The sequence below is a fragment of the Brachycentrus maculatus genome, unplaced genomic scaffold, assembly GCF_059751285.1.
Source record: "Brachycentrus maculatus isolate JH-2025_06_01 unplaced genomic scaffold, ASM5975128v1 h1tg000102l, whole genome shotgun sequence".
NCBI classification, from domain to species: Eukaryota; Metazoa; Arthropoda; class Insecta; order Trichoptera; family Brachycentridae; genus Brachycentrus; species Brachycentrus maculatus.
The window spans coordinates 272,511-299,241 of record NW_028280856.1 but is presented as its reverse complement, the minus strand read 5'-3'; the positions used below and the strand labels follow the sequence as shown (position 1 = coordinate 299,241).

At 31.2% G+C, this 26,731-nt stretch overlaps 1 protein-coding gene across 5 annotated transcripts in view; it reads left to right on the top strand.

The window, feature by feature from the left end:
- The window catches only part of cpx (synaptic transmission protein complexin), a 561,632-nt gene that overhangs the window by 501,270 nt on the left and 33,631 nt on the right, over window positions 1–26,731 (top strand). For all 5 annotated transcript variants that reach the window (XM_088258682.1, XM_088258679.1, XM_088258681.1 and 2 more), the window contains one exon: window positions 4,553–4,716. In XM_088258682.1, the coding sequence (XP_088114808.1) occupies window positions 4,553–4,716 (164 nt within the window). The remainder of the gene's footprint in view (window positions 1–4,552; window positions 4,717–26,731) is intronic.

Here is a 26,731-nt window from a genome sequence, read left to right as displayed (position 1 = left end):
GTTTTTTTTTTTAATTTTAAGAAAGTCATTATAATCCATTTTATGTTTGGTTTATTTATTTATTATTTACTGATTTGGCGTTTAATTTGTAGAACTCTATTTTAATTAATGTAATAATTTCAAATCAAACACCGATTTTTTAAGTCTACTAAGTTGTATTTTATTAACAAAAACATATAAAAAATTATATTGTGACAATTGTTTCGCCTTGTTAGGGCATTATCAAACGAACGTGAAGATCAAATGGACTACGGTCCTTATGTAGCTATACAATTCTAAGTGACAGTTTTAACACGTGCAGCAATAATTAATGGGAGACAATGGGATGTACCTACAAAAAATTTCATTAAATCTTCTTGAACAAAAACTGTTTATTTTTTCACGTATGGTTTTGACCCACCCCATGGATTGGTTATGAGGTTTATCTCTCTATCCACTGTGTATACATATTTTCAGGATTTATTAATGGACCAGAAATTTTTGTATAGGTACATCAATGTACGACGGACCTCTGTCGAACAATATATGCTTCAATCCTTTGACGCGCTCTCCTAGAACCCTCCCTTTGAGCTTCAAGATCGTATCATCAAGTTATTCGAGTCCTTTGATTAACCGCTTTAATAATTATACCTAGTATCTTGCCTTCTCGCTAATATTGATAATCAGATCCCTTTGTCCAACCCTTTGAATTTTTAAGATACCTTCGACAATGGTTGTGATATTAGGGGTTTAATTTTATAATTTTATAATTCATATTTTTTTTGACATCTCATCAAAGATGAAGAAGAATATCTCGTATAATATAAGAAAACTCGGGTTAAACCTCTTCACGCCATTTATTCAAATAATTTATAAGATCATCTCGGCTAAAAATATTCGCTCAACTAAGGCTGCCTATAGGTCAATACCTTTTCTTAATATTGTAACAACATTTTGAGTGTGTCCAAATCTGGATTATCTCCAATTATAGGAGTTATTTTTCATATTTTTTGTTGACATCTCATCAAAGATGAAGAAGAATATGGAAGTCTGGGCATTTACGGGGCTGACGGCCGTCCTAGGCTGGTTTAAGTGATCACTTTACACACGTGTAACATTAACCAATTCTACCCATTATTGACAACCACACTACTCAAATTCTTGGAAGTTCTATATAAATGAACCAATTTTTCAAACATTATTCTTGAATCACTAGAACTTCACTAGAGACACCTATTGGAGAGATGAAAAGAAGCTTTTTATTTAGCAGAAACTCTTTTATTAGTATGTGAGGTCCAAATCCCGGATTATAATCACACACATAAAAATATCAATTTAATTTTTATTATTTAAGCTTATAATTTGACCAAATAATTTATTGTATTTTTTTTGTATAATTAGTAAAATAATTTTTGTGAATTTCGTAAAAGTTTATTTCAAACTAAGACGAATCTAAGTTTTCTCCACTGGGGAGTTATTTTTACATGTAATGCAAAAATAACTCCTCAGAGGAGAAAACCCAGATTTGTGAACGAGTATTTGGATACACTCAAAACGTAGTGAATAAAAATAACTCTACAAAGTATATGTAAGTTTCATAAAAAAAATTCAAATCATGTTTTTAAGTGTTTTCCAGTATTTAAAAATAATCCAGGGTTAAGACCTCGCATACAAATAAAAGGAGTCTCTGCTTTTTAAGAAGCTTTCCTCATTCCAGCAAAGACGGCTGCTATGTACTCGTGTGTACTGTGTAATGAGATTAAACAAAATATCTAAAGGTTCCGAAAATTTTGTGTAGTGTGGTTGTCGATCATGAGTAGAATTGTAAATGTTACAGGTGTGTAAAGTGATCACTTAACCAACCTATGACAGATCATAAGCTCTAAAAAAAAAGAATTTAATATTCTCTTCATCTTTGTTAAGATGTCAAAACATCAAATGTAGAAGTTAAAGCACGCGCTTTAAATGAACAATATGTTTTATTTCTTCATCCACATAAATACAGGATATTTGACTTATTTTTCAGTTGAAATATTATTATTATTTCATTATCTTATTGCAAGTGCGGTATTCCTAAAATAACGACAAAGATAGAAATGGCACACTTAATTTCAGATTTAATATATTTTTTTAAATAGGAATATTTGTGTTTTTATTATTTACCAAATTTCTTAAATTTTATACTACATATAATATTTCTATGAGCCTAAGCGGCTCAATATTAAGAAAAGGCTTCAAACTGTGATAGAGTGGGTTCGAACCTAGAAACTCTGACTCAATAATCCGCGACACTAACCATGGGACAACAACCTGACAGAATTTTATGTCACAATTTTTATTTATATGTCACCCAATTGAGTATAAATTGCATGTTTTTAGTTTATCCCTAAGACATGTATGGAGTTTATCATATATATTTTAATTACGAATAATGGAATAGAAAGTAACTTTATCCATATTTGGATTCCTAAACTATTTTGAATTAAATTTGGAACCTATCATTGAAACATGTCATAATTTAAGAAAAATAAAGATTTTTTTTTAATATTTCCATTTTTGTGACAGCAAAATAGGTAAAACAGTGTTTTCTCTTCTTAATCGTTCTTTAAATACATATATTGTTATATCATTTTTCAATAAATAATTCAATACTTCTTTTCTAAATACACAATCCTTTTTTAACGTACATAGGTAAAAAAAACTTTAATAAACTTCCGGAAAACTTAAAATCTATAAAAAATTATCAAACTTTTAAAACTAAAATTAAAAAATATTTAAGACTCACCCCTTCCTAGACTCCATACCAAAGAATGTTTATTTTTAATTTTTAATTTACCTTGTTAATTTTTTATTTTTAATTTTAATTTACTTTGTTTTAATTTACTTAGTTTATAAAAAAAATAAAAATAAATGTGAAACGAACTCCCTCTCTAAACACATGTATCTACTTTATTAGAGAGGTAGAAACGTTATATATAAGATGTTCTGTATATTTACCTATTTTGTATTTCAAAAATGTATTTTTGTAAAAAAAAATAAAATAAAAATAAAAAAATAAAAAACGAAGTATTTGTCAGAGCTTTTTCACTGTCGAAAAATTTATCATTTTTAAAAATACGTATTGTGTATTTGCTTAAAAAGATTGTGTCGTATTGCTGATATATAAAAACCCTATGATCTTAATTAAAGCAGCAAAGGTTTTCGATGAAATCCTTTGAGCCCTGTTACCACCCTTATTATTTGTAATAATGGAAAACAAGGATTGGGAAAACATACCCTTATCGATAAAATTCCACGAATGGACGTATCGGATTTCATTGGATATTGGAAATATATTAAAATTTAAATTATTCAAAAGTACTTTTCAGCGAGAACTAAAAAATAAATATAATTTTTTTTGTTAATTTATTTTAACCTTTCGAAACGATATTTACTCAAGAAAATTACTTTTTTTTTCATAACAAAAATTAGTATTCATAGAACGTAATGGATTATATTTAGATATTTAAACTATATTTCAAATTTAATCACTTAAAATTGTTTTTCAGCTGAAATAAAAAAAGTTACATTTTTTACTTTAAATTCAATTTTAATTTATTTAAACTTTGTTGAAGCAACATTTATTCATGAAAATAAATTACCTATAAAGCATTTATAAAAAAATAAAGGGCTAAAAAAAATCGACTTATAGGCAAAAAAACGTTGATTTCATTTATGAATTTGTTTTATGTTTTAACGTAATATCTATCGATTTTTAATTTAAATGCATCCTTCAACATCTTGGTATTGGAAACATTTTTAATTTGTCTTATTTAGGTACCTACTTTTCATCTGGAAATAAAAATCAATTATATTTATTTTTATAATTAAATTCCATGTCAAATTTTTTCAACTTTGTTAGGGTAACATTTACTCGTGAAAATTACTTACCTTTAGGGTATAAATTGAATAATATTCACTCTTCTTATCAATCATTTACTTTGTGTAATACCACATTTAAAAACACTTATTCGTGGCTTATAAGTGTTTATAAAAGTTGTATTATACAAAGTAATCAATGGATGATAAAGAGAGTGTTTTATCACAATACCACAAAGTTATCAATGCTTTAATATACAAAAAAAACTTTACTTGTTTATAGCTTCAATAAAACTTTATTTTAGTAACAGGCGTTTTCACACTGTAAAAACAATTTCACCTACAATAATAATGTTTTAATTCATTTACTTGTTTTAACCGAAGAATCGTCCTTGAGGCTTATTTTATATAAAAAAACATGTTGTTTTGTTACTTTTATGTATTTATTTATCATATACAAAATATAATTATTTTTTATTTATCAATTCGGTTATCGTTTCATGGTATATTTTTATGTATCTATAGATTTTTAATTTAAATTCGTTCTTCAACATCCCTAAAACATAGTTTTTAGACTAAGGTTCACCTATGATGTTGGATAATGATGCTGAATGCATCGAAACACGTGCCAATAGATTTGACGAAATTGTGATATTTACTAAGTTTATTTTAAAATTTAAAATGGATTTTTAATTGTATTCTTCTTGATTTCCAGGTGCTGTGGGTGGTGATGGCGATGATGGCGACGATAAGGAGAAGGAAGAAGAGGCCGAACGCGAAAGGCAGGAAGCCATCAAGGAAGCTGAGGACAGACGGAAGGAGAAGCATCGCAAGATGGAGGAGGAACGAGAGAAGATGCGCCAGGAGATCAGAGACAAGGTAAGGATCTTTTTTAATAACACAAACAAAAATAAATTATGGATTTTTTCAATCTCATAAAAAATTCACTGACAACATATGGATCTGTTTTGATATCACACAGGACAAACAAAAACAATGTAAGGATTTTTTTAATCTCACAAAAAACACGGACAAGATACGAGTCTGTTTTGATGTCAAACAAAAAATAAAGAGGCAAGGTACGGATTAGTTTAAATTTAGCACAAGAAACACAGTCAAAGTACGGATCTTTTCTTTCTTATTGCGAAAAAACTTAGACAAGACACGCATACTATATGTTTAAATATAGCATAAAAATGCAGTAAAATAACGGATGTTTTTTGATATCATACATAAATACAGAGACAAGGTATGGATCTGTTTCAATATCACAAAAAATACAGACATAGTACGGATCTATTTTTATATAAAATTAAATGAAAAAAAATGTATGGATCTGTTTATATACCAAAACAACATCGACAACAACGATAAGAAAAACACAAAGGCATTATACGAATTTGTTTTCACATTACACCAAAAACACACAAATAAGGTAAGGATCTATGTTGGTATCACTCTAAAACATACGTCAGAGAATACAATATAAAATAAATCTATTATATACTCATACGTGGACTGTCTAAATAAATGTGTTAATGAAATTCTTTGATCACAATATCCAAATATAAAATATTGTGTTTTATAATGCATTATTTTATTACTCGTATAAAGATGTCAATACCAAATTACTTCATATTCCCAAATTATTGTTTTTTTTCATGCAGGCTAAATGAAACATTCTGCGATATTATCATATGAGTATTTTATTTTGTATGTTAAATAAAAACATTAATTAACAGCGTGTACAATATGATCACAATACAACAACAGTACACAAAATAATTAATTTAACAAAAATATTAATAACATCAACATATGAAATGTAAATGGCCAAAATTTTTTGAACCATAAATTCACCGAGTCACAAACAATCATAAAACACAACACACACAAGTTTTACGGCGCAAAGTTTTTAACTCAATCACTTCAACTCCTTTTCAGGGCCTTTCTGCCAATTTTCAACCCTCTCCCTTTGGCCAAACGTTCGTTAAGTTTGTTTTTAACCGAAGCTCCCAATCCTCCATCGGTTTCACGGGGTCGAGGAGACCCCGGACGACCCTCTGTCAATCAGCGCACCTATATCGGATCCCAATGACAGTAACAGATTGGGGTCAAACCCACCCGTGCGGGGCTATGGAATATCCAGATAACCCTCAAACTACCAAATATTAGACGTGCGCGTTCAAACTAAATAACCGAATGAAATATCGACTTTTCAATATAATTCATATGACAATTCGGTTTTTGGTTATGATTATTTAATTTATATTGTATATTAAAAGCATTGATAACTTTGTGGTATGGTAATAAAACTGAACAAATATTTATAAAAGTGGTATTACACGAAGTGAAAGATGAATGATAAGAAGAGTGTTACGAACATTTAAAGCTAGTCGACAAAATATCAAATAAATTTGTTAGCGAATTGCATATTTACAGGGCTTATAACATGTCATAGGCATGTTTAAGCGATCACTTTACGCATGTGTAACATTCACCAATTCTACTTTTGATTGACAATCACACTACTCAAATTGTCGGAACTCCCAGATATATTGATGGATTTCATAACACAGAACATATGAATCCACAACAGTCGTCTATTAGATTTAAGTCTTGTACGGACATTTGTTAGTGAAAATGCATTTTATATAATAAATTAATAATATTTCGTTTTTATCAGTGACCGGGTTATCGTCGCAACCGACACCAGTCTGATTGTCTCGGTTTCGACGAAACTCGGTCGCTGTTCAAATAAAATTTATGTGGAAAAAACGATGTACATAGTTGTCATTTCTATGTTGATATTATGATATTATGACATTATGAGGCATCTATGTTGGATTGAGAAAGTTTTTTTTAGCAGATACCCTTTCATTTGTATTCAAGATTTTTCAAAAGACCTCGGATTTTTTAACATATATTTTTATGTAGCTTATATGATCAGTTATTTTTATTCCCAATATTTTGAGTGCGTTCAAATGCTTTTTCACAAATCTCGGTTTTTTCCACACGAGATGAGATGTGAAAATGTAAAAATAACCAGAAAAGTTCAGAAAATCCAGATTTGTGAACAAGTGTTTCGACACTTTAAAACTTGTGAAGTTACAGTTACTAATTACTCACATCTCTACCAAATATGTATTTCACATGTGTCGCCCCACATATAAACACATACATATTATTAATAATTCTGCGACCGAGCGGGTTTGGGCTTTGTTTTACGAACCAATTTTTTTTTTTTTTTTTAATATAAAGAGAAATATTTTTGTTTTTATTATTCACACAAATATTTCAATTTCATACTATTTTTGTGAGCCTAAGCGGATCATTTTTGGAAATAGGCATCAAATTGTGGTAGAGTGGGTTCGAACCGAGAAACTATGACTTAAGAGTCCACGACACTTACCACGGGACCACAACCCGACACAATATTTTGATAAGCCGATCCAGTTTTTATGATTTGTAATTTATTTTGAGTGTAAACCAAACATGTTTACCCCTCGAGTTCTTTGAGGGCTTTGCGCGAAAATTAGGCACTGTGCCAAAAAACTAAAACATTCCTTATTTTTCACTCGTAAATACGTTTCGTGTTGATTACGCCATGGATAATGAATACTTTTATATTCTCTAACCATAAAAGTCACCATTTTTATTTAGTTATTTCTCGATACCGCTGTGTTTTGGAAAATTACAATATATATCTTTATTACTGATTTTAATATCAATTTGATTCATAGTAACTAACCAAAAGGTAAGTTCAAAAGTTCGTGCGATTTAAAAAAAATATATATTAACAGTTTGAATAAAACTCTAATTACTATTTTTAATTGTTTTAATTCGTTACACTTGTCACGACAAATTTAAGAAATAGTGGTATTTACTGAGTAAAACTGAAAGTAAAAATGTTTGTACAATATTTTACCACAAGGCGACTGCCAAATCAATTCATGAAATTAAATTACTATTTTAATTTTAAATTTTACTAGGGATGTAAGGATTGATTATCATATTAAAATGAGAGTGAATGCTGAAAACAGCGTTAATGGTGCAAATAAAATCAGTTTTAATAATTGAAACCTATCAGCAAGAGTAAATTTTGTGCGTCGTATCAAAATTCCAATATAATCGGTGAATAATTTAAACAGATTTAAGATTTTGATCAAAGAAACATTGTCATTTTTTTGTTATTTAGAAAGATAAAGACTCGTATTTTAATGCATTTTTATGCCAAAAATAAAGCAAAATTGAATTACTAAAGGATACTTTAGTTTTTAACTAACTAAAAAAATAAAGTATGTGTATTTTTATTTACATATTAGTTAAAAGTTTTGTACTGACATTTCTCGGTGGAATTGCATTTTACACAATAAAATTTTAAAAAATATTTTTCCTTATATGTTGTTTTATGTATTCAATGTGAAAAATAGTTTACAGTCGTTATTTTATGTCCGCCTCCGTGGTGTAATGGTCAGCACGCTCGGCTACCGTTCTGGAGGTCCCGGGTTCGATTCCCAAGGGGGGTAAAATAAATATAAGTGATTTTTTCACTGTCATATTTATTCAATATTACCCTGGACTGATACCTGAAGTGGAGGGCTAATCACCTTTCCTTCATATGTAAACGATCAAGATAACACTGCGTTTATATGACGCAGTGCCCTATGCACCATTGGGGTGCGGATAAGGGTTTTAAAAAAATATTTTGTATTTGTTTATATAGATTGCAGATTTTGCTTCTAGTTTTCCATATCCGTTTAACGCCTATTTTAAGGCAAATAGCAAATGATTAGCCCCTCTTCCCTGACCGTTTGACGCGTAATGTCACATCATGTCATACCAATTTCACACAAGGGATATATTGTTTTGACATATTTGGCGCCGCCATATCGCACCGGGAGATAATGACGTGGGGCGACTTGACTTTGACATGACTATTGAATCGCGATTATCTCACCAAATAATCAAGCGATATTCCGAATAATAATCCCTAGTATTTGTTTTTAAACTGACTGGATTTTAGGAAGACGAAAAAATTAAGAAAAAATAGTACTAAAAAATAATTAATTAAGACGTCTCACGTTTTGAGCAGGTGAATCAGGTGGTCAAATAAATTGTCAGTCATACAGGAGAAAGTGACCAAGTGCATTTTTCACAAAAACGTGATCATTGACTATTTGATATCTTACTTGTTAAATATTGCCCTGAAAAAAATCCCTAAGGATTTTATACTTGGAAGTATAATATATTGACTTGTTAAAATGACTAACTGCATTGATGCTCATTTTCTTGCCAAGCAAAAGTGACTTGAATGACCCTCCTGAACATTTTACGTTTTGTTAGTTGGTCACTTTCTCCTGTACGACTACGAAATATAAGTGATTTTTCCAGTAACCAACTAACTAACCATAACGCTGCTTCCCCGCAGGGGTAGGCATAGAGAATACAACGCCATACTACCCTGTCTTTGCAAACATTTTTCTCCTCTTCCACATTCATGCATCTCCTCGTACATACCCGACGATTATTTCAACTCCTGACCCGGCCGCTTTCAAGTATTTTTTTCACTCTAATATTAATTCAATATTACCCTGGACTGGTACCTAAAGCAGAAAGCTGAATACCTTTTCTTTATGCGTTAACAATCAAGATAACACTGCGTTCATGTGATGCAGTGCCCTATGCACCATCGGGGTGCGAATAAGGGATTGAAGAAGAAGATTTAAAAATAAAATTTATTGTAAAAATGTTGATGTTGGAAAATTGTCTATGCAATAAAATACAACATGGCCGAATGATGCGATCTATTTTAGATCTGCCCACTTCCGTAATCCACTTATGATTAGAACTTTTATATTTAGTTTCTATTTTTAATGACTTCATAGATAATGGAAGCCAGTTGTATAATCCTACGACAGAAAAGTTGTATTTTTGTTTACAAAAAATATTTTAAAAAATTGATAAAATATTAGCATATTCTTTACAGTTCAGCCGCAGGAAATATGTAATCTGCAACCTCTAGCAATAAAAGTTCAGTAATTTGATACATAACTTAGAGGAAATAATAATTGAAAAACTTTTTTCTTACCGAACTTCGAGCGATACTGTTATTATTTACCGTCTGTTTTTAAGTACCAAGCGAAAAAATCCGGATATATCAGATTTTCTTAAAAGCTAAAAACTTCAAAGTCTACTTCGAAACGTATAACAAATTGTAAGAATTTTTTTCACTAACTGATTTGGCAGTCACTTTATGGTTGAAATCTATCCATTTTTAATTTCAATTATAGTTTTTACCTTTAGTTAGATACCTTTAGTTATTTATGTAGGTGTTGAATAAAAAATATTTAATAATTAACTCAGTTGCTCGTAAACTAAACTAAAGCGAAATATAAAAAAAATAAATAAGCAAGAGAGATTTATCTTTTTATTGGAGAAAGGGACATAATTTATTTTAATTATGTTAAGTAGATATGTCTATTTTGTCCGCCTCCGTAGTGTAATGGTCAGCACACTCGGCTACCGTTCTGGAGGTCTCGGGTTCGATTCCCAGGGGGGGTAAAATAAATATAAGTGATTTTTTCACTGTAATATTTATTCAATATTACTATGGACTGGTACCTGAAGCAGAGGGCTGATCACCTTTCCTTCATGTGTAAACGATCAAGATAACACTGCGTTTATATGACACAGTGCCCTATGCACCATTGGGGTGCGGATAAGGGTTTCAAAAAAAGATATGTCTGTAAAATGAATTTAAAAATAATGTTAAATATGTTAAATATATTTAAAAATAAACAAAAAAATCATTTGCCATTTTATTTTTTTTATAATTTTTGATCTCCTTACTATTCAATAACTCTTTTCTTTTCAAAACCATATATTTAATTCCAAGAAAAACTGTTTCGCTCAATGCAAAATCGGTGTTTTAATAAAAAAGTTCAATTAAATCAAATGTTACCCGGGTTTGAAAAAAGTTTACTAGCAATCCAACATATGTTGGGTTCACATTAACCATATTTAATAAGTGAATAAATAAAAATAAAAAATATCACCACATGACCTTTGTGAATATTTTTAGTCCAATTATAGCCTACACGTGTCAATTATGAAGCAGAGAAGAGGGTTGCATCTACTTCCGGAGGTTGTTGAGTATAGAGCCTCCGTGTGCGGCGACATCCGCCATTTCCGCTCATTAGCGTACCACTTCGACCCCCTTCGCGCCCATCCCCCCTCCAACCCCCTACATACAGCCCTCGGCCATTCGGCTCCCAATCTCATATCAAATCATTTTTAAAATGGGTGTCACGCTTGTGTGTTGATTTTTTTGTTTAAATCAGAGGGTCGCTTCTGTAGTATTGTTAAATTTCTTGTTTGATAAATTGTATTTTTGAAGTTCTTTTTATGTCAGGATATCGAAAAAACGGTGGCTTGAGGGGTCTCAGCAAAATAATTTTATTTAATAATAATAATAAAACCCTTATCCGCACCCCAATGGTGCATAGGGCACTGCGTCATATAAACGCAGTGTCATCTTGATGGTTTACACATGAAGGAAAGGTGATCAGCCCTCCGCTTCAGGTACCAGTCCAGGGTAATATTGAATAAATATGACAGTGAAAAAATCACTTATATTTATTTTACTCCCCTTGGGAATCGAACCCGGGACCTCCAGAACGGTAGCCGAGCGTGCTGACCATTACACTACGGAGGCGGACAAAAATTTTATTTAATATGTTTAAAATTGTGATTTAAATAAATGTATACAATTTATGTTAATAAAAATAATAAAAAAGTACTATAAATATGTTTTTTAATAATTATAACCCCTGTCTGCCCCCGATGGTGCATAGGGCACGGCATCATATAAACTCAGTATTGTCTTGATTGTTAAAACATGTAGGAAAGGTAATTAGCTCTCCGCTTCAGACATTACTACAGGGTTATATCGAATAAATATTGAAGGTCAAAATCACTTATATTTATTTGACCTCTCCTGGGAATCAATCCCAAGACCTCCAGCATGGTAGCCGAGCATGCTGACCAAAAAAAATGTTTTGCATTTACATTTCTTATTTATTTTAATTTTTAATTATTTAATATTATTGTTAAACAATGGATCATCATTCGGTCAACGACTCGATCAATCGAATTTGCACCACATAATAGTTATAACTTTACTACACCTTAAGGGTTAATGCCAGCTAGAGTAAATTATTTATGTGTGCACTTAACGTGCGATTCATAACGACTTCACCCATTAAGCAACGCGGTCGTACCTATTCACCCCGCAAACATTTGTGACTGTCTCCGGTCATAAAATCGGTTACCTTTCCGTTCGATACCGACTTTATGGCCGACATCGTCGATTAAATGTACCGAGCCGCACTACAAAAAGCAACTAAATCGCTTTATTTTGTTACCGTGTTCGATATTTAGCACAAATCGCTTGTTCACATTCCGGCAAGTAGGGTGGGGCGTGTTGTGACTAAATTACTAAAATACTGTTGAAAATCCTTTATTATAATCAAATTAATCATTTTAAAAATAAAATAAATCACTTCTTACCTACAATATTTTGGTATTAATCTTTTGTCCCTAAAAAAACAAAGCGATAAAATGAAGTTTTACAAATTGTGGAAACTGTCGCAACTTGCCCCCGTCACAATACGCCTCACCGTCCCCTACTTAAATAAACGAAACGCATTTTTTAAAACATTAATAAAAAGAAAATAAGCAATTCTAATATGTTTTTTTAAGAGAAATATTTGTGTTTTTATTATTAACATAAATATTTCAATTTCATAATATTTCTGTGAGCCTAAGCGGCTCATTATTAGAAATAGGTATCAAATTGTGGTAGAGTGGGTTCGAACCGAGAATCTCTAACTTAAGAGTCCGTGACAGTAACCACGAGACCACAACTCAACACAATTTTATTCAATTATTTAGATCGTTTTATTTCACAATGCCTGTGAAACAATGAATATATTAAGAATCTATGAAACAACAATGCAATCGCAAACATTGAAAGTGATAAAAGACAGCAGCTCGGCTGTCCAAATTTAAAACACAGTAAGAAACATTTTTTTTGTAGTAGGTTTTTTTTTGCATTTTTGGACTAAGTAGAGTCTACTTAGTCCATAAATGCAAAAATACCTACTACAAAAAATGTTCCTTACTGTGTTTTAAATTTGGACAGCCGAGCTGTCAAGAAGCTCGTTTTCCTTCTTGTTTCTTTCAGGCTCTCTCCCAATATTTCGTCTTTGTAGACTGTTGGGTCAGCTCTTCTCGTGTTCAGGTTGTAGGCCTTTCTCTCATGGACAACGTTACCTAGGCCATGGCTTCGAATTATGTATCTTTCTGCAGCATCCATGAGTTTTTCGGTCATCCGCTAGATGTCTTTCAAAGAAAATCTATAGCGATTGCCTGGTTCACAATATGATCAAGTTCTCTACGTCCTATGTGCCCATACTGGCCTAATTGCCTTTCCTCCATCTTACTATTGATGTCTGTTACAGCCAGGCTTCCACAAATGCGTAAACTCTTTATTTTGTCTCTAAGGGACATCTACGCATTCGAATTCAGAAACACGCTATCCATCTTGAGTAATTTTAAGTATCGTGTCTTCCTGTTACGTTTAACACATGGCGCTGTCCTTGTGTTCAAATAAAATAATGGTTAAAAAAAAACATGTTTTCACCTCCTGCGCTTATTTGAATGCGTTGTGTTAATATTTCAAATCGATCGGTGAACAACTTTAGGAGATTTAAGATTTTGAACAAACTTATATTTTCATATTTAATTATATAGATTGATAAAAATACCCACACATTAGAATACTACGTTTTTTTTATTTTCAATGCAAAGGGCGAGTTGTGAAGTTTCTCACCAAAACGTTACATTTCCATTATAAATGATTTAAAGAAATCAGGAATTCTAGCTTGTGAAATTGTTATATTTTGGTACAATTCAATGATTTCATATTGGTTTAACACAGGATTGGTCACGTTTTGTCGCAACTTTAATTAAAATTTCGATACAATACAGTAAACATAACAGATTTGCATTAAAATGATTTTTTTGTGTTATATAGGAAATGTTACATTTTGGTGAGGACCTCCACAATTCCAATAGGAAGTTTGAAATTTTTAACCAATAATTTATTTTTAATATTTAATTATATTTATATAGATTAGTCGACTACATTTAATGTATTGAAATATTTGAATATTTATAGGCATGATAAAATTTGCATCTCATGGGGTTGTAATGTCGTACAAGTTATTTTTGAGGGGTGAGTCGGGAAGGTTCTATTTATAGACTGCGGACTGCATTCAGCGCCAGTTAAACCCTCGCGACAGTTGTACCTACTTGTCACTAGGTGTTTATGGTTGTATTTGTCACACATGTATGTGTACGTACATTTATAATTCCATTTCAAAAGTTGAAGTTTAGAAAGCTGCGGTTGAGTTGCTTTGAACTTAAAGCTATTTTGCATTTGAAACATTATTACAACATTACATTTTTGAATAATGTAGTTTTATTATTTTGAATGCATTTTAAATTAAATGTGTTCAATTACAAAAGGAAATGCACAGCCTTATGTATACATCCACGTGCATTTTTTCGTTGAAACGCTTTAAGGACTAGTCAAATAATTCAGGAAGAATCTAACATATGTTTTATGAAGGTCTCTGCTAAATAAAATAAAAATACTTAACCCAACTAAAGATAATGCCAAGAACTCGAAAGATATTTGAAGGATTGTGTCAATTATAGGATTTATACAATTTCCGAAATAACAGTGGTGTGGTTGTCGATCATGGGTAGAATGGTGAATATTTATAACCCTTATCCGCACCTAATGGTGCATAGGGCACTGCATCAAATCGACACAGTGTTATCTTGATCATTACTTACATGAAGGCAAGGTGATCACTCTTGCGTTTCAGGAACCAATCCAGGGTAATATAAATTAATTAATTAACATAAATTTAATAAATATTACAGTGTTTAATCACTAATATTTATTTTAACCCCCCTCCCTGGGAATCGAACCCGGGACCTTCAGCACGGTAGCTAAACACGCTAACCATTACACCACGGAGGCGGACAAATATTACACGTGTATAAATCTAGCACTTAAATCAGCCTATGATAAGTCATAAGCCCTTTAAATACCCAGTCTTCTTTATCCTTCTTTACTTTTGTAGAGGTATCAATATTAATAACTTCCTAAGGGGACAAACACAGATAAATGAAGAAAAAAATACACATTTTTGACATCTCAACATAGAAGTATTTTTTCATCTCATCTTAACATAGACAACTTTTCCGTTTTTTTTTTTTTTTTTTTTTTTTTTTTTCATAATACATAGATACATTCAAATATACATATTTATTTCATATATACATTTATTATATGTATTACGGCTCTTTAGGCATGGCCTGTGAGCCGAATACTAACATGTTAATACAATTTTTATATATATTTTTTTTTAATTTTGAATATATATTTTTTTTAATTATTAGATTATAAATATTACATACAGGGGATACAAAAATAATTTACAGTTTAAAGGTTTTTCAATAAGATAATTACACCTGGACTTTATTTAATTCACTTTTTACCTTGTCCCTTCCAATGCTAAGCAACCATCGACGGACACTGTTCTTAAAGACCTGATCACTCCTGGAAATCTGAATGGTTTCGGGCAGCAAATTAAATATTTTTGGCACAAGGAATGAAAAAGTTTTTTGAGCAAAACTTGTTTTAACGGCTGGGCTAATATGGTTTTTATTTAATGCTGCCCGGGTTTGAATAATTTGTTGCGTTCTTACCTTTTCCATTATATTCCAGAAGTGAATCAGTACTTCCTTGGTTAAAATGTTTTAAAAAAAATTAAAACATATACCCCATATAAAGTTTTATCTGATAACGCTTTACCTATCTAAATGTTATAGAAGGTTTACTGTACTGTGAAAACATAATTGTTGATGTTGTTTCTTCATGAAATTGATTTTATTTTTCCGTAACACTCGTTCGTCGTGTACATTAATATGACGGGCTGTTAATGCAATATCCCGTATAGCGGGGGTGCAGTTTATGCATGCAATAATAATAAATATTGTCACCCTGTCGGCACGCTTCATTGTGCCAGCTTGTTTTATGGCTCGCTTCCGGCTCACGGCGCAGATCCACAAAACCTGCAAACCACTTCGGTATCCCGCCTCGCTCCGCTGGACCGCAAGCCGATGTGCCTGCATCCATAGATTGACCTTTTTCACGTCGATGGCTATAGATTGACATTTATTATCGTCGATTACATCCCTAAAAATTGGCACCGTGAAAATAATATGAAAATAAAATATACAGGCTAACATATTTGTGGAGGTCCTCATTTCAATTATAAATGATTTTAAGTAATCGGGAATTCTAGACTTCTGAGTTCTGTTTTTTACTATTTGTATTTTATATTAGCACTCTTTGTCTTTGTTGGTTTTTAATATGTATTGTATTTTTCTTGAACCCTTTTATTATAACCTAAAATTAAATGTTTACCCACATACAGGCCATGCCTTTGTAGGAGCTTTTTTTGTCATAACATTATTTAATTTTTATTACTTGTAGTTGTATTATATTGTAAATGCAAAAACTAATATAATTTTTAAAAATCTGTGTTGAGATGTAAAAAAATATTACAATTTAATAATTGCTGTAAAAAAATACTGTATACTGTTTAAAAAAATCTTAAAAATTCATAAAATATCTAAACAGTTCAGTACAAAGTATAATGTATGTTCTTATTTCACGAATGCAATATGAACGAAAATGAAATTAAAATCTTATTAAAGCAGTAGTATTTTTTCAGAAGTACTCGAAATGAACATAAGCCTGCATATCCACCCTTATCTCCTAGTCTTTTTTTCAGCGGGCGGCATTGTATTTTTACACACCGTAACGTATCTCTTGACATCATTTTCAGTAAATTCATTTCAATATTTTTTCATGAAAACGGCGAGAGAAATGCTCACGAGCTTTTTCTGCGTTTCACGCTGAAAATGTTCGCAGTGGCCGCGAGCCATCTCGTTCGAAATGCCCCGCAAATACTAAAAGCTTTCGGAAAGTTTGCAAAAGCATTTGTCTGCGTAACACACGTTTAGAATACGTACAAAATGCTGTCCAAATGAAGGAGTATTTATTTAAGTGCTTAAATAACTAGACGTCCATTGGCATTTTTTTCTCGAATGTAGAGTGGTTTTTACGGTTTAAATTAAGGATTGAGAGAAATGACAACATAAAAAATATATTTTTACGTACTTAACAAACTTAATAAACTAATAAACTATGTTTATTCAACTCTTGTATTGGGTTGATAGGGATTCACATCAAATACTCAAAACGAGGTAAGATCTCAAACGTGCAAATTCAGAGGGTGACCGGCAGGTATACGCGCCAGGGGGCAGACGTGTTTCCACGCACAATTTCTTTTTTAATTTTATTATTAGGAATTCGACTTTTTTTCAGAATCAAAACAATAAAAAGTTTAAAATGAATGTCCATTAAATTAAGTAGGTTATATTGTAAAAAAATAATAATTAAAAATTAATATTAAAAAATAAAAATAAAAAAAAGTAAAATAAAAAATAAAAAATTATACTTAAAATTTTTATTGTATTTTCGTTTTATTTGAGTTTTTTTAAGAATATACACTGAAAAAAATATTTTTATCATTTGTTAAACTCCTTACCTTTCAATGGCTCTTTTCTTTGCAAAGACACGTATTTATTTTGGCGATATTTTTTTTTAAATACACAAATAGTATTTTAAGCAAATAAGTCAATAACATCAAATGCTACCTAAGTTAAAAACAATTAGGTGGCGATTTATCGCATATTGGGCCTCCATTATTATTAATAATAAAAATAAATATGGCCAATTTATATAGCGCCGTTTTCGTAAGAAATCACCTTAAGGATCCTTTACAAATAATTTTACGTTTTGCAGTCTCGCAATTTGATATTGACATGTATTATGATAGTTATTGATCATTCTAACACTACGTTTTGTGATGCAGTGCCCTATCCACCGTTTGGTGCGAATAAGGGCTAAAAGGAATTTATTCTTTTAAATATTAAAATAACCATTATTTTTGACATCTCAACATACATGAAAAAGAATATGAAAGTCTGGGCATTTACAGGGCCTACGATCGTCATAAGCTGGTTTAAGTGATCACTTTACACGTCTGTAACATTCACCAATTCTACCCACTAGTGACAACCACGCTTCACAGGTTCTTGAAACTTCTAGAAATGTATATTGATCACACTCGAAATACAGTGTGCAAGAGTTCATCAGATACATCTATGTTGGAATGAAGAAATAATTGTAATGAAATAGTGTAAAAAAGTAACTCCTAATTGGAGGTAATCCAGATTTCTATGCAAGTATTCAGACTCACTCAAAATCTTTGTTAATTAAAATAACCTTCGTAATAAATTAATGCGTCCGCCTCCGTAGTGTAATGGTCAGTACGCTCGTCTGCCGTTCTGGAGGTCCCGGGTTCGATTCCCAGGGGGGGGAAATAAATATATGTGATTTTTTCACTGTAATTTTATTCAATATTACCCTGGACTGGTACCTGAAGCGGAGGGCTGATCACCTTTCCATTATGTGTAAACGATCAAGATAACACTGCGTTTATATGAAGCAGTGCCCTATGCACCATTGGGGTGTGGATAAGGGTTTTATTAGTATTGTTATTATTAATAAAATAATGACACAATCCAAATAATATTTTACGAATAATATATCCCAATTAATTTCCGTTTTGATTCGTATTTACGAGTGTCTCGCCTTTCTTAAATTGAATATATCTTAAAATACGTTTAGGTAATCAAAATTTCTGGCAAAATACGTCATGACAATTTCATAGCAAATGTATCTACCAGACGTTAACCAAGTTATCCTTTTCCATCCTGTTGTAATTGATTCACTTAATTTACACTTCAAATTTGTCTCTTCATTCTTCAAAAAGACTGTGTTCATTATATCGTATTCCACTAACCGAATTATGAAGCCTGATTTTAAATGAACTGAGAAATTATATTTCAGATATTGCTTGTATCCTTTATTCAAACACACACCACTAATAATAATATTTACTAAGTAAAATTAAAATAAAATTAAAATTAAAAACAATACTTCACTAAAGATATCTATTGGTGAGATGAAAATACTTACATATTCTTCCTCATCATTGATGAGATGTCAAAAAATAACTTATTTATAAATATAGAAATAATATTGAAAATACTGTATATATTTAAGATGCAATAAAAATAAAAACAGAAACAAATTCATTTTTAATCATTTTGCTTTATTGGTATTCAATCAACAATGTCGAGACCCCTGTTGCGTCAGTCGCCATGTTGAATTTTTCATATTTTCAACATAAAATGGAAGTATGGTGTGATGCTAACTTGTAATTCAATTATTTACGACATTAGTTCTACTCATTTTCTCCCAACGATGATATTTTGCGACTTATTTCTGAAATACTTTGCCAAATATATATATGATTAAGATAATACATTTATAACTGACTCTCAACCCTATATTTACTAGACTGTCTAGTAATTTATCCAGCTAGTATAAAAAAAGCAGCTTATACTAGTAAATTAATACTTTTTTATATTATTATTTGACATCTCAACAAAGACGAAGAAAAATATGGAAGTCTGGACATTTACAGAGCTTACGACCATCATAGGCTGGTTTAAGTGATCAATTTACGTACGTGTAATATTCACAAATTCTACCTATGATTGACAACAACAATACTCAAATTCTTGGAATTTCTATATATATATTTTGTTCAAATTCAGAGCATAGTGCTTGAATTTACTAGAATTACACTAGAAACATATATGGTGAGATGAAAGAAACTTTTCATTGAGCAGAAACTCATTTATTTGTATGTGAGATCCGAATACTGGATTATAATCACATACATGAGAAACGCTAGAAAATACCATTTTCATTTTTATTATTTAAGCTTATAATTGGACCAGACAATTTATTTAAAACATTTTGAGTGTGTCCAAATACTTGTTCAGTATTTTATTAGTATTTTTTGCAAAAAATAAAATGAAAATAACTCCTGTAATTGGAGAGAATCCAGATTTTGTGAACAAGTATTTGGACACACTCAAAATGTTGTAATATGGGATTCGAATACTGCTATATATCGTTCCAAACATTTCTAATTCATTGCCGACGGATGTTAGAGGTCAAAATAAAATATGGAACAAAAGCAAAATAAAGAAATGGGTGAAGAATTAATTTTATGAAAATTGTAAAATGTTTGCATTCTTAATTTTTCTAATTTTTTTGTTTGTATATTAGGTTAAAATGGTTAAAAACAATTAGAAATGTATTCAAAAAGAACTTAACCGATAAGACAAGTAAGGTGGCTTGGTGGGTCTCTGCAATTTTTTTAAAAATATGATTAAAATTGTGATTTAAATGAATGTATACAATTTTTAAAATAATGATTATAATAATTATTTATTTTAGCTTGTAATTTGACCGATTTTGATTATTTACAACATTTTGAGTGTGTCCAATTACTATGACGGTCGTAAGCCCCATAAATGCTCAGAATTTCATTTAAAAAAAATATAAAAAATAACTCCTAATTGGAGATAATTTAGATGCGCGAACAAGTATTTGGACACACTCGAAATGTTGTTTAGACTTATTTCTTAATACAATCTCTAAAAAAATATAAAATATCATTTTTATCTCTTGACGTCATCTAATGAAAAAAATGATCTGATAAAACGGAGGATGAATTTCAAAGTGGAATTAATATCTAAAGTCGTCCTTCGCAATTTCTCTTCCTGAATAAATCTTTTAGGATTTTCAGAAGGAAATGAAACATATTTTACTTTATATTTAAAAGGACTTTCGAGGAAATATATCAAAACTTATGTTGCTGGATGATAATAAATTTCTAAATGGAGCAACTGGAAAGATAGTGCTGAAATTACGTTTTTTTCTGCCTACATCTGCATACAGTGGTGCATAGGGCACCGCATAGGAACTTTTAATCCTAATTAGAGAAGGTGATCAGTCTTACACTCCATATTGTTGGATCTAGGTATTCGTTTGTTAGACATTTCATTTTGTGAACATCCTTTTTTATAATATTGTTCCTGTTATTTTTTTGTCTGCGTCATAGTAAAGTTTTTGATTGTTAGTCAAATATTTATTGATATATTTTTTTAAAACTACTTTTATTTGACCAGTGACAGTAGCCTCTCACCAGTCCGATGATGTCAGTAACGAGAAACCCGGTCACTGGTCAAATAAAATATCTTTTTTCTAACCCACAAGGGTGCATAGGGTACTGCAACGTATTGACGCTGTGTTTATCTTGATCGTTACTTACCTCAAGGCAAGATGATCACTCCTGCGCTTCAGGGACCAGTTCAGAGTAGTATTAAACAAATATTAGTGTTAAATTACCAATTTTTATTTTCACCCTCCATCAATCAAACCTGGGACCTCCAGCACGATAGCTAAACACGCTAATCATTGCACCACGGGGGCGGACCACATTTTTGGACATTTGTGTACAAATAAAACACTTGTAGAAAAAACTATTATTAAATTATTAAAAACCATATCCAGTCCCTAGGTGGAGCATATGGAGTCCACAAACTGTCTCCAGACTTTTCTGTCGGCTGCCAGCTCCCTTGCATCCTCCCAAGTCAGATCCACGTCCTGAAGTTCTGCCGAGAACTTAAGGAAAAAACTATACAGTTGTTAATTTATTATAGAAAATGAAGTTCCACAAATAAACTTTAGTACAAAACTGATATCAAATATGTTTTCAATAGTAGTTGACAAATATCTAAAGCGCATCATTTTATATAATTAACGATCAATTAAAATTGCCTAAATCTGATTCTACTGAGGACCCACTTATTCAGATGAAATAAGACTAACTTTCAAAACGTTTGATTGATAATATTAGAAAATATTAATGCTAGCTACAAATATTTATTTTATGATAAGATTCACCATATTATGCTTTTTATATATCCATTATTGATTGGTTATATGGAAAAAATACCACACAAAAAGTAAAAGGATGAAAACAGAGAAAAAATGCTAAGTGTATTGATAAAATTTCCCAGGTGCCGTTTTCAAGTTTCAATATATGGAAACATGACAATTTCATTTGTAACGTAAAAACCCAACATATTATTTACAATGTGTGCCTGGTATAAAGATATTTTCTGAGAAATGTGTCGTTGTTCCAACGTCTTAGACAGTTTTATCCGTGAGAAATGACAAATTTAAATTCAATACGAATTTCTCTGAAAACTACTGTCGACTATGCTGAATAAAACATATTATTAACTAGGTTTAGTAATACAGTATTGTTAAATAAAATAAAAATTGTTAAATAAAATATTAATATATCTTCCGCAATTAGGTAAAACTTGTCTTGTTTAAAGAAATACTTTAAAAATCAATGTATAATTAAATCAATAAATGTAAAAATACTATTAAAAAAACGTGTCATAAATTACTTACACACACACACACACACACACACATACACACATATACACATACACACACACACACACACACACACACACACACACACACACACACACACACACACACACACACTCTCACACACACTCACACACACACACACACACACACACACACACACACTCACACACACTCACACACATTACTATTGTGATTATGATCTGGTGATATTTGATAGGAATTCGAGTAAATACGCGAAAATAAACAATTTCTTTTTTTTTCAATTAAACCTAAGCGACTAATGACGCAATTAAATCAATTTTTTGTACAACTGGAATTGAACCACCGACCTCTTACTTGAAGCTAACATGCTTATAAATGTAATCAACAGATATCCTTTTGAAATCGTACATTTTAAATGATTACATTTTACAGTTAACCATAAATTTTATCGATTTTTTAACTAACTAACTAACCATCACGCCAGATCTCTGCAGGTGAAGGCAAAGATAATAGAACGCCACACCACTCTGTCTTTGCAAACATTCTACGCCTCTTCCACGTTTATGCATTGCCTCATACATACCCACCAATTATTTCGACTCCTAACCTGACCGTTTTTAAGTATTACGCAGGTATGCGAAATCGTATCGTGTCAGTTTTCTCGGTCTTCCTGTGCACATTTTTCCAACTACATTCGCCTCATAAATCTGTTTTACCGTTCTTTCCTCACTCATTCGTTCCACATGTCCAAAACATGTCAACACACCTTTCTTAATTTCATCGATAATGCTTATCTCAGCCTTGCATTCCTTCCTTATATTTTTTTAAGTGACAAAATGTTTTTTAAGGAAATTGGAAAGTGTTTTACAAATTTCAACAACAATTTCAAAAATCCAATTAAGTTACTTACAGGTTTTTTAATACCATTTTTTTAAATAAAGCAGCATTCAAGTACTGGTATAAATTTAATGAAAAAGAGCGTATTCTTTATTTCGACTTGCAATCTTGATAAACTACCCTTGCACAATGGTCGTACAGCTGCAGTGAGCATTTCCTGCTCTATAAAATGAAGGTTTTAATGCTAACTGTGCAGTTCCTACATACCCCTATCTTGTCTAGCCTTCTACTGCGAACATCCCTTTGTGAACTCCTTTTTTTTTTGTTAACAAACGTTTCAATTTTAAATCAGAACTAAAAATTACTATGCGATTGCGAAATTCCTACTATTCAATTTTAATAAATCAAAAAAAATATTTGAAATTCGCTTTTGGCAAAACACCCTTTAATACTAATCTTCATGCTACCACGCTTTTTTTTAGGAATTCCAAAAAAAAAATAAAAACCTTAGTATTTCCAGAATTTCTTTCGTCAACCAGTCTTGAATTCGTACTTTATGTACCATAGTTTAATTTCACGTTTAATTTTTACTTCTAATTTTTATTTTTATTTTTCTCACTTCATTACTATTCATTGTTATTACCCTTTTTTATAACCAAATTTCTATTCTGTATACTTATATGTGTTTAACCTGCACCTTTTTTTATTTCTGTAAGCTTGCTGTGTTTTCATCTAATTGATGAAAAACATTCACACAATTTGTTTTGCACTGTATTTCATTTATTGCAATGTATTTCATTGTTTGTGAACCATAAATAAATAAAATAAAATGAAAACCAAATCTACTTCTAATTTCAGTTCTATAACACTTTTTTAAATATCTTCTTCTTACCCTTATCCGCACCCGATGGTACATAGAGTACTGCATCGTATTGACAGAGTGTTATCTTAGTCGTTACTTACATGCAGGCGAGGTGATCACTCCTGCGCTCCATGGTAATATTAAATAAACATTAGAGTGTAAAATTCCTTATATTTATTTCACCCCTCCCCCCTGGGAATCGAACCCGGGACCTCCAGTACGGTAGCCGAGCGTGCTGACCATTACACTACGGAGGCGGACATCATTTATTTATTAGCTGTACAATATTGACATATCCAATGAATAATGTCGAAACCAAAGGATTGAAAAGTTCTAGTGAAAATGAATTATTTAAACTGTTTTTATTATTATCAACTATTAATTATTCTAGGTGTGCGTAAAAAATGTCTTTCAATCCTTTTTTTGACAACAATGACAGATTATATTTTAGATTAACCAAATTATGGACTTTTTGCCAATTTTCCAAATAAATTTGTAAAAGTAAAGCGGACGGAGATGGACGTTAGGTAATTGCAAAAATACGGTCATACTCTAAATTTATTTTGGTACTTTCTCATTAAAATTGGAGAAAGTGCATATTTCAGGTACGTAAGTTATAACTATGCACAGGTGCACTGAAGTGGCCACACAACCTACAACCATAAAACTATTTTATCAGCCAGCACGTATTCAAGAGCACATGTGGCCATAATTTAACCAACGCTAAAAATACCACTTTCAGTATTACCTTTTGAAACTATTCGGAACTGTCATAAGACATTGATAAAAAATATTATTTTACAACATTTTGAGCGTGTCCAAATACTTGTTCACTAAATCTGGATTATCTCCAATTACAGGAGTTATTTTCATATTATTTTTTGACATCTCATCAAAGATGAAGAAGAATATGGAAGTCTGAGCATTACGGGGCTGACAACCGTCAAAGGCTGGTTTAAGTGATCACTTTACGCACGTGTAACATTCACTAATTCTGCCCATTATTGATAACCACACTACTCAAATTCTTGGAAGTTCTATATATATATGAACCAATTTAGAAACCTTGTTCTCGAATCACTAGAACTTCACTAGAGACATCTATTGGTGAGATAAAAAGCTTCTTTACATCATAATATTATTTTAGCTTTTCTTTTCTTTTATTAAGTCTGGGTATATACAGGGTTTCTGGCCTGACACACGCTGGTGAAGTGATCATTTTACGCGGGTGTAACAATCACCATTCTACCCATGATTGACAACCATACTACACAATTTTTTGGAACTCATACATGTATGTATCATATATCTCAAGTCGCTTCAATTTTCTGTTCACGGCATCATCTATGGTTGATTTGAGAAAGCTTTTATGTGTGTTTGTTTGTATAAGTTCCAGACAATCATGGATAGAATGGTGAAAATTACACGTGTGTAATGTGATCACTTAACCAGCCTATTACAGGAAATAAGCCCTATAAATATTCAGACTTACATATTTTTCTTCATCTTTTTTAAAATGTCAAAATGTAAACGTAACTTCATAAACCTAGATTTGTGAACAACGGTTTGGACACACTCAAAATATTGTGAATATTTGATTTTCACTCTAATTTTGATATAATATCCTTACTGGTACTTGAAGCGTGAGACTGATCACTTTTTTTATATTTTGAATTGCTTGTAGAAAATTCTCCTTACCTCTTACAAGAATTAATAGCATAATCAGTTATAAATCTTCAAAAAGGTGAATGTATGTAGTTAAAAATAAATTAATAAGGTTATAGATGATTGATAACTCAGGCTACATTTAATTAGCGATTAACTAAACATAACATCAATAAGATGCAGTGCCCTGTGCACAATTGGGTGGGAAGAAAAACTATATTTGTATAATTAATTGACGTAGTAAATACGAATTTTCCATCAATATATTAATTTTAAACCAAACACAGATTTTTCGAGTCTACTAAGTTGTATTTTATCAACAAAAACACATAAAAAATTAATATTGTGGCAATTGTTTCGCCTAGTTATGGCGTTTTCAAAAGAATTTTCAAACAAACAAGACATTTGAATATGCCATAACTAGGCTAAACAATTGTCACAATACTATTTTTTATGTGTTTTTGTTCCTAAAATACAACTTAGTAGACTCAAAAAACTGTGTTTGATTTAAAATTAATACATAAATTAAAATGGAGTTCTGCGAATTTAACGTCAAATCAATAAATAAATTAACTTTCCACTTGATGTTGGTAAAAATATAAAAATATAAAAATTCAGCTGTCGCTCACGTCGTTGCGTAATTCTGCAATGTTTCGTGATGGAAAATATACTTTATCCCGAAACGAAAAAACAACCCACTTTTCCGCGGCATTAAAATCTAAAATGAAAATAAGCAAACCAAAGTTTATGCCTTATTTACGGCTAGTGTTCACGTCAACTCCCAAACTTGGATGGCGGCGACAGAGTATTTTGTGACGTAATAATGACGACATTATCGTGATCTATGAGGCGTAGTAGATGGAGGAGGTTTTGCCACTCGTATAAGGTACTCGAGAAAAATTGGTAAATTTGAAATTTCACACGCGATTGTGAAGAATGTT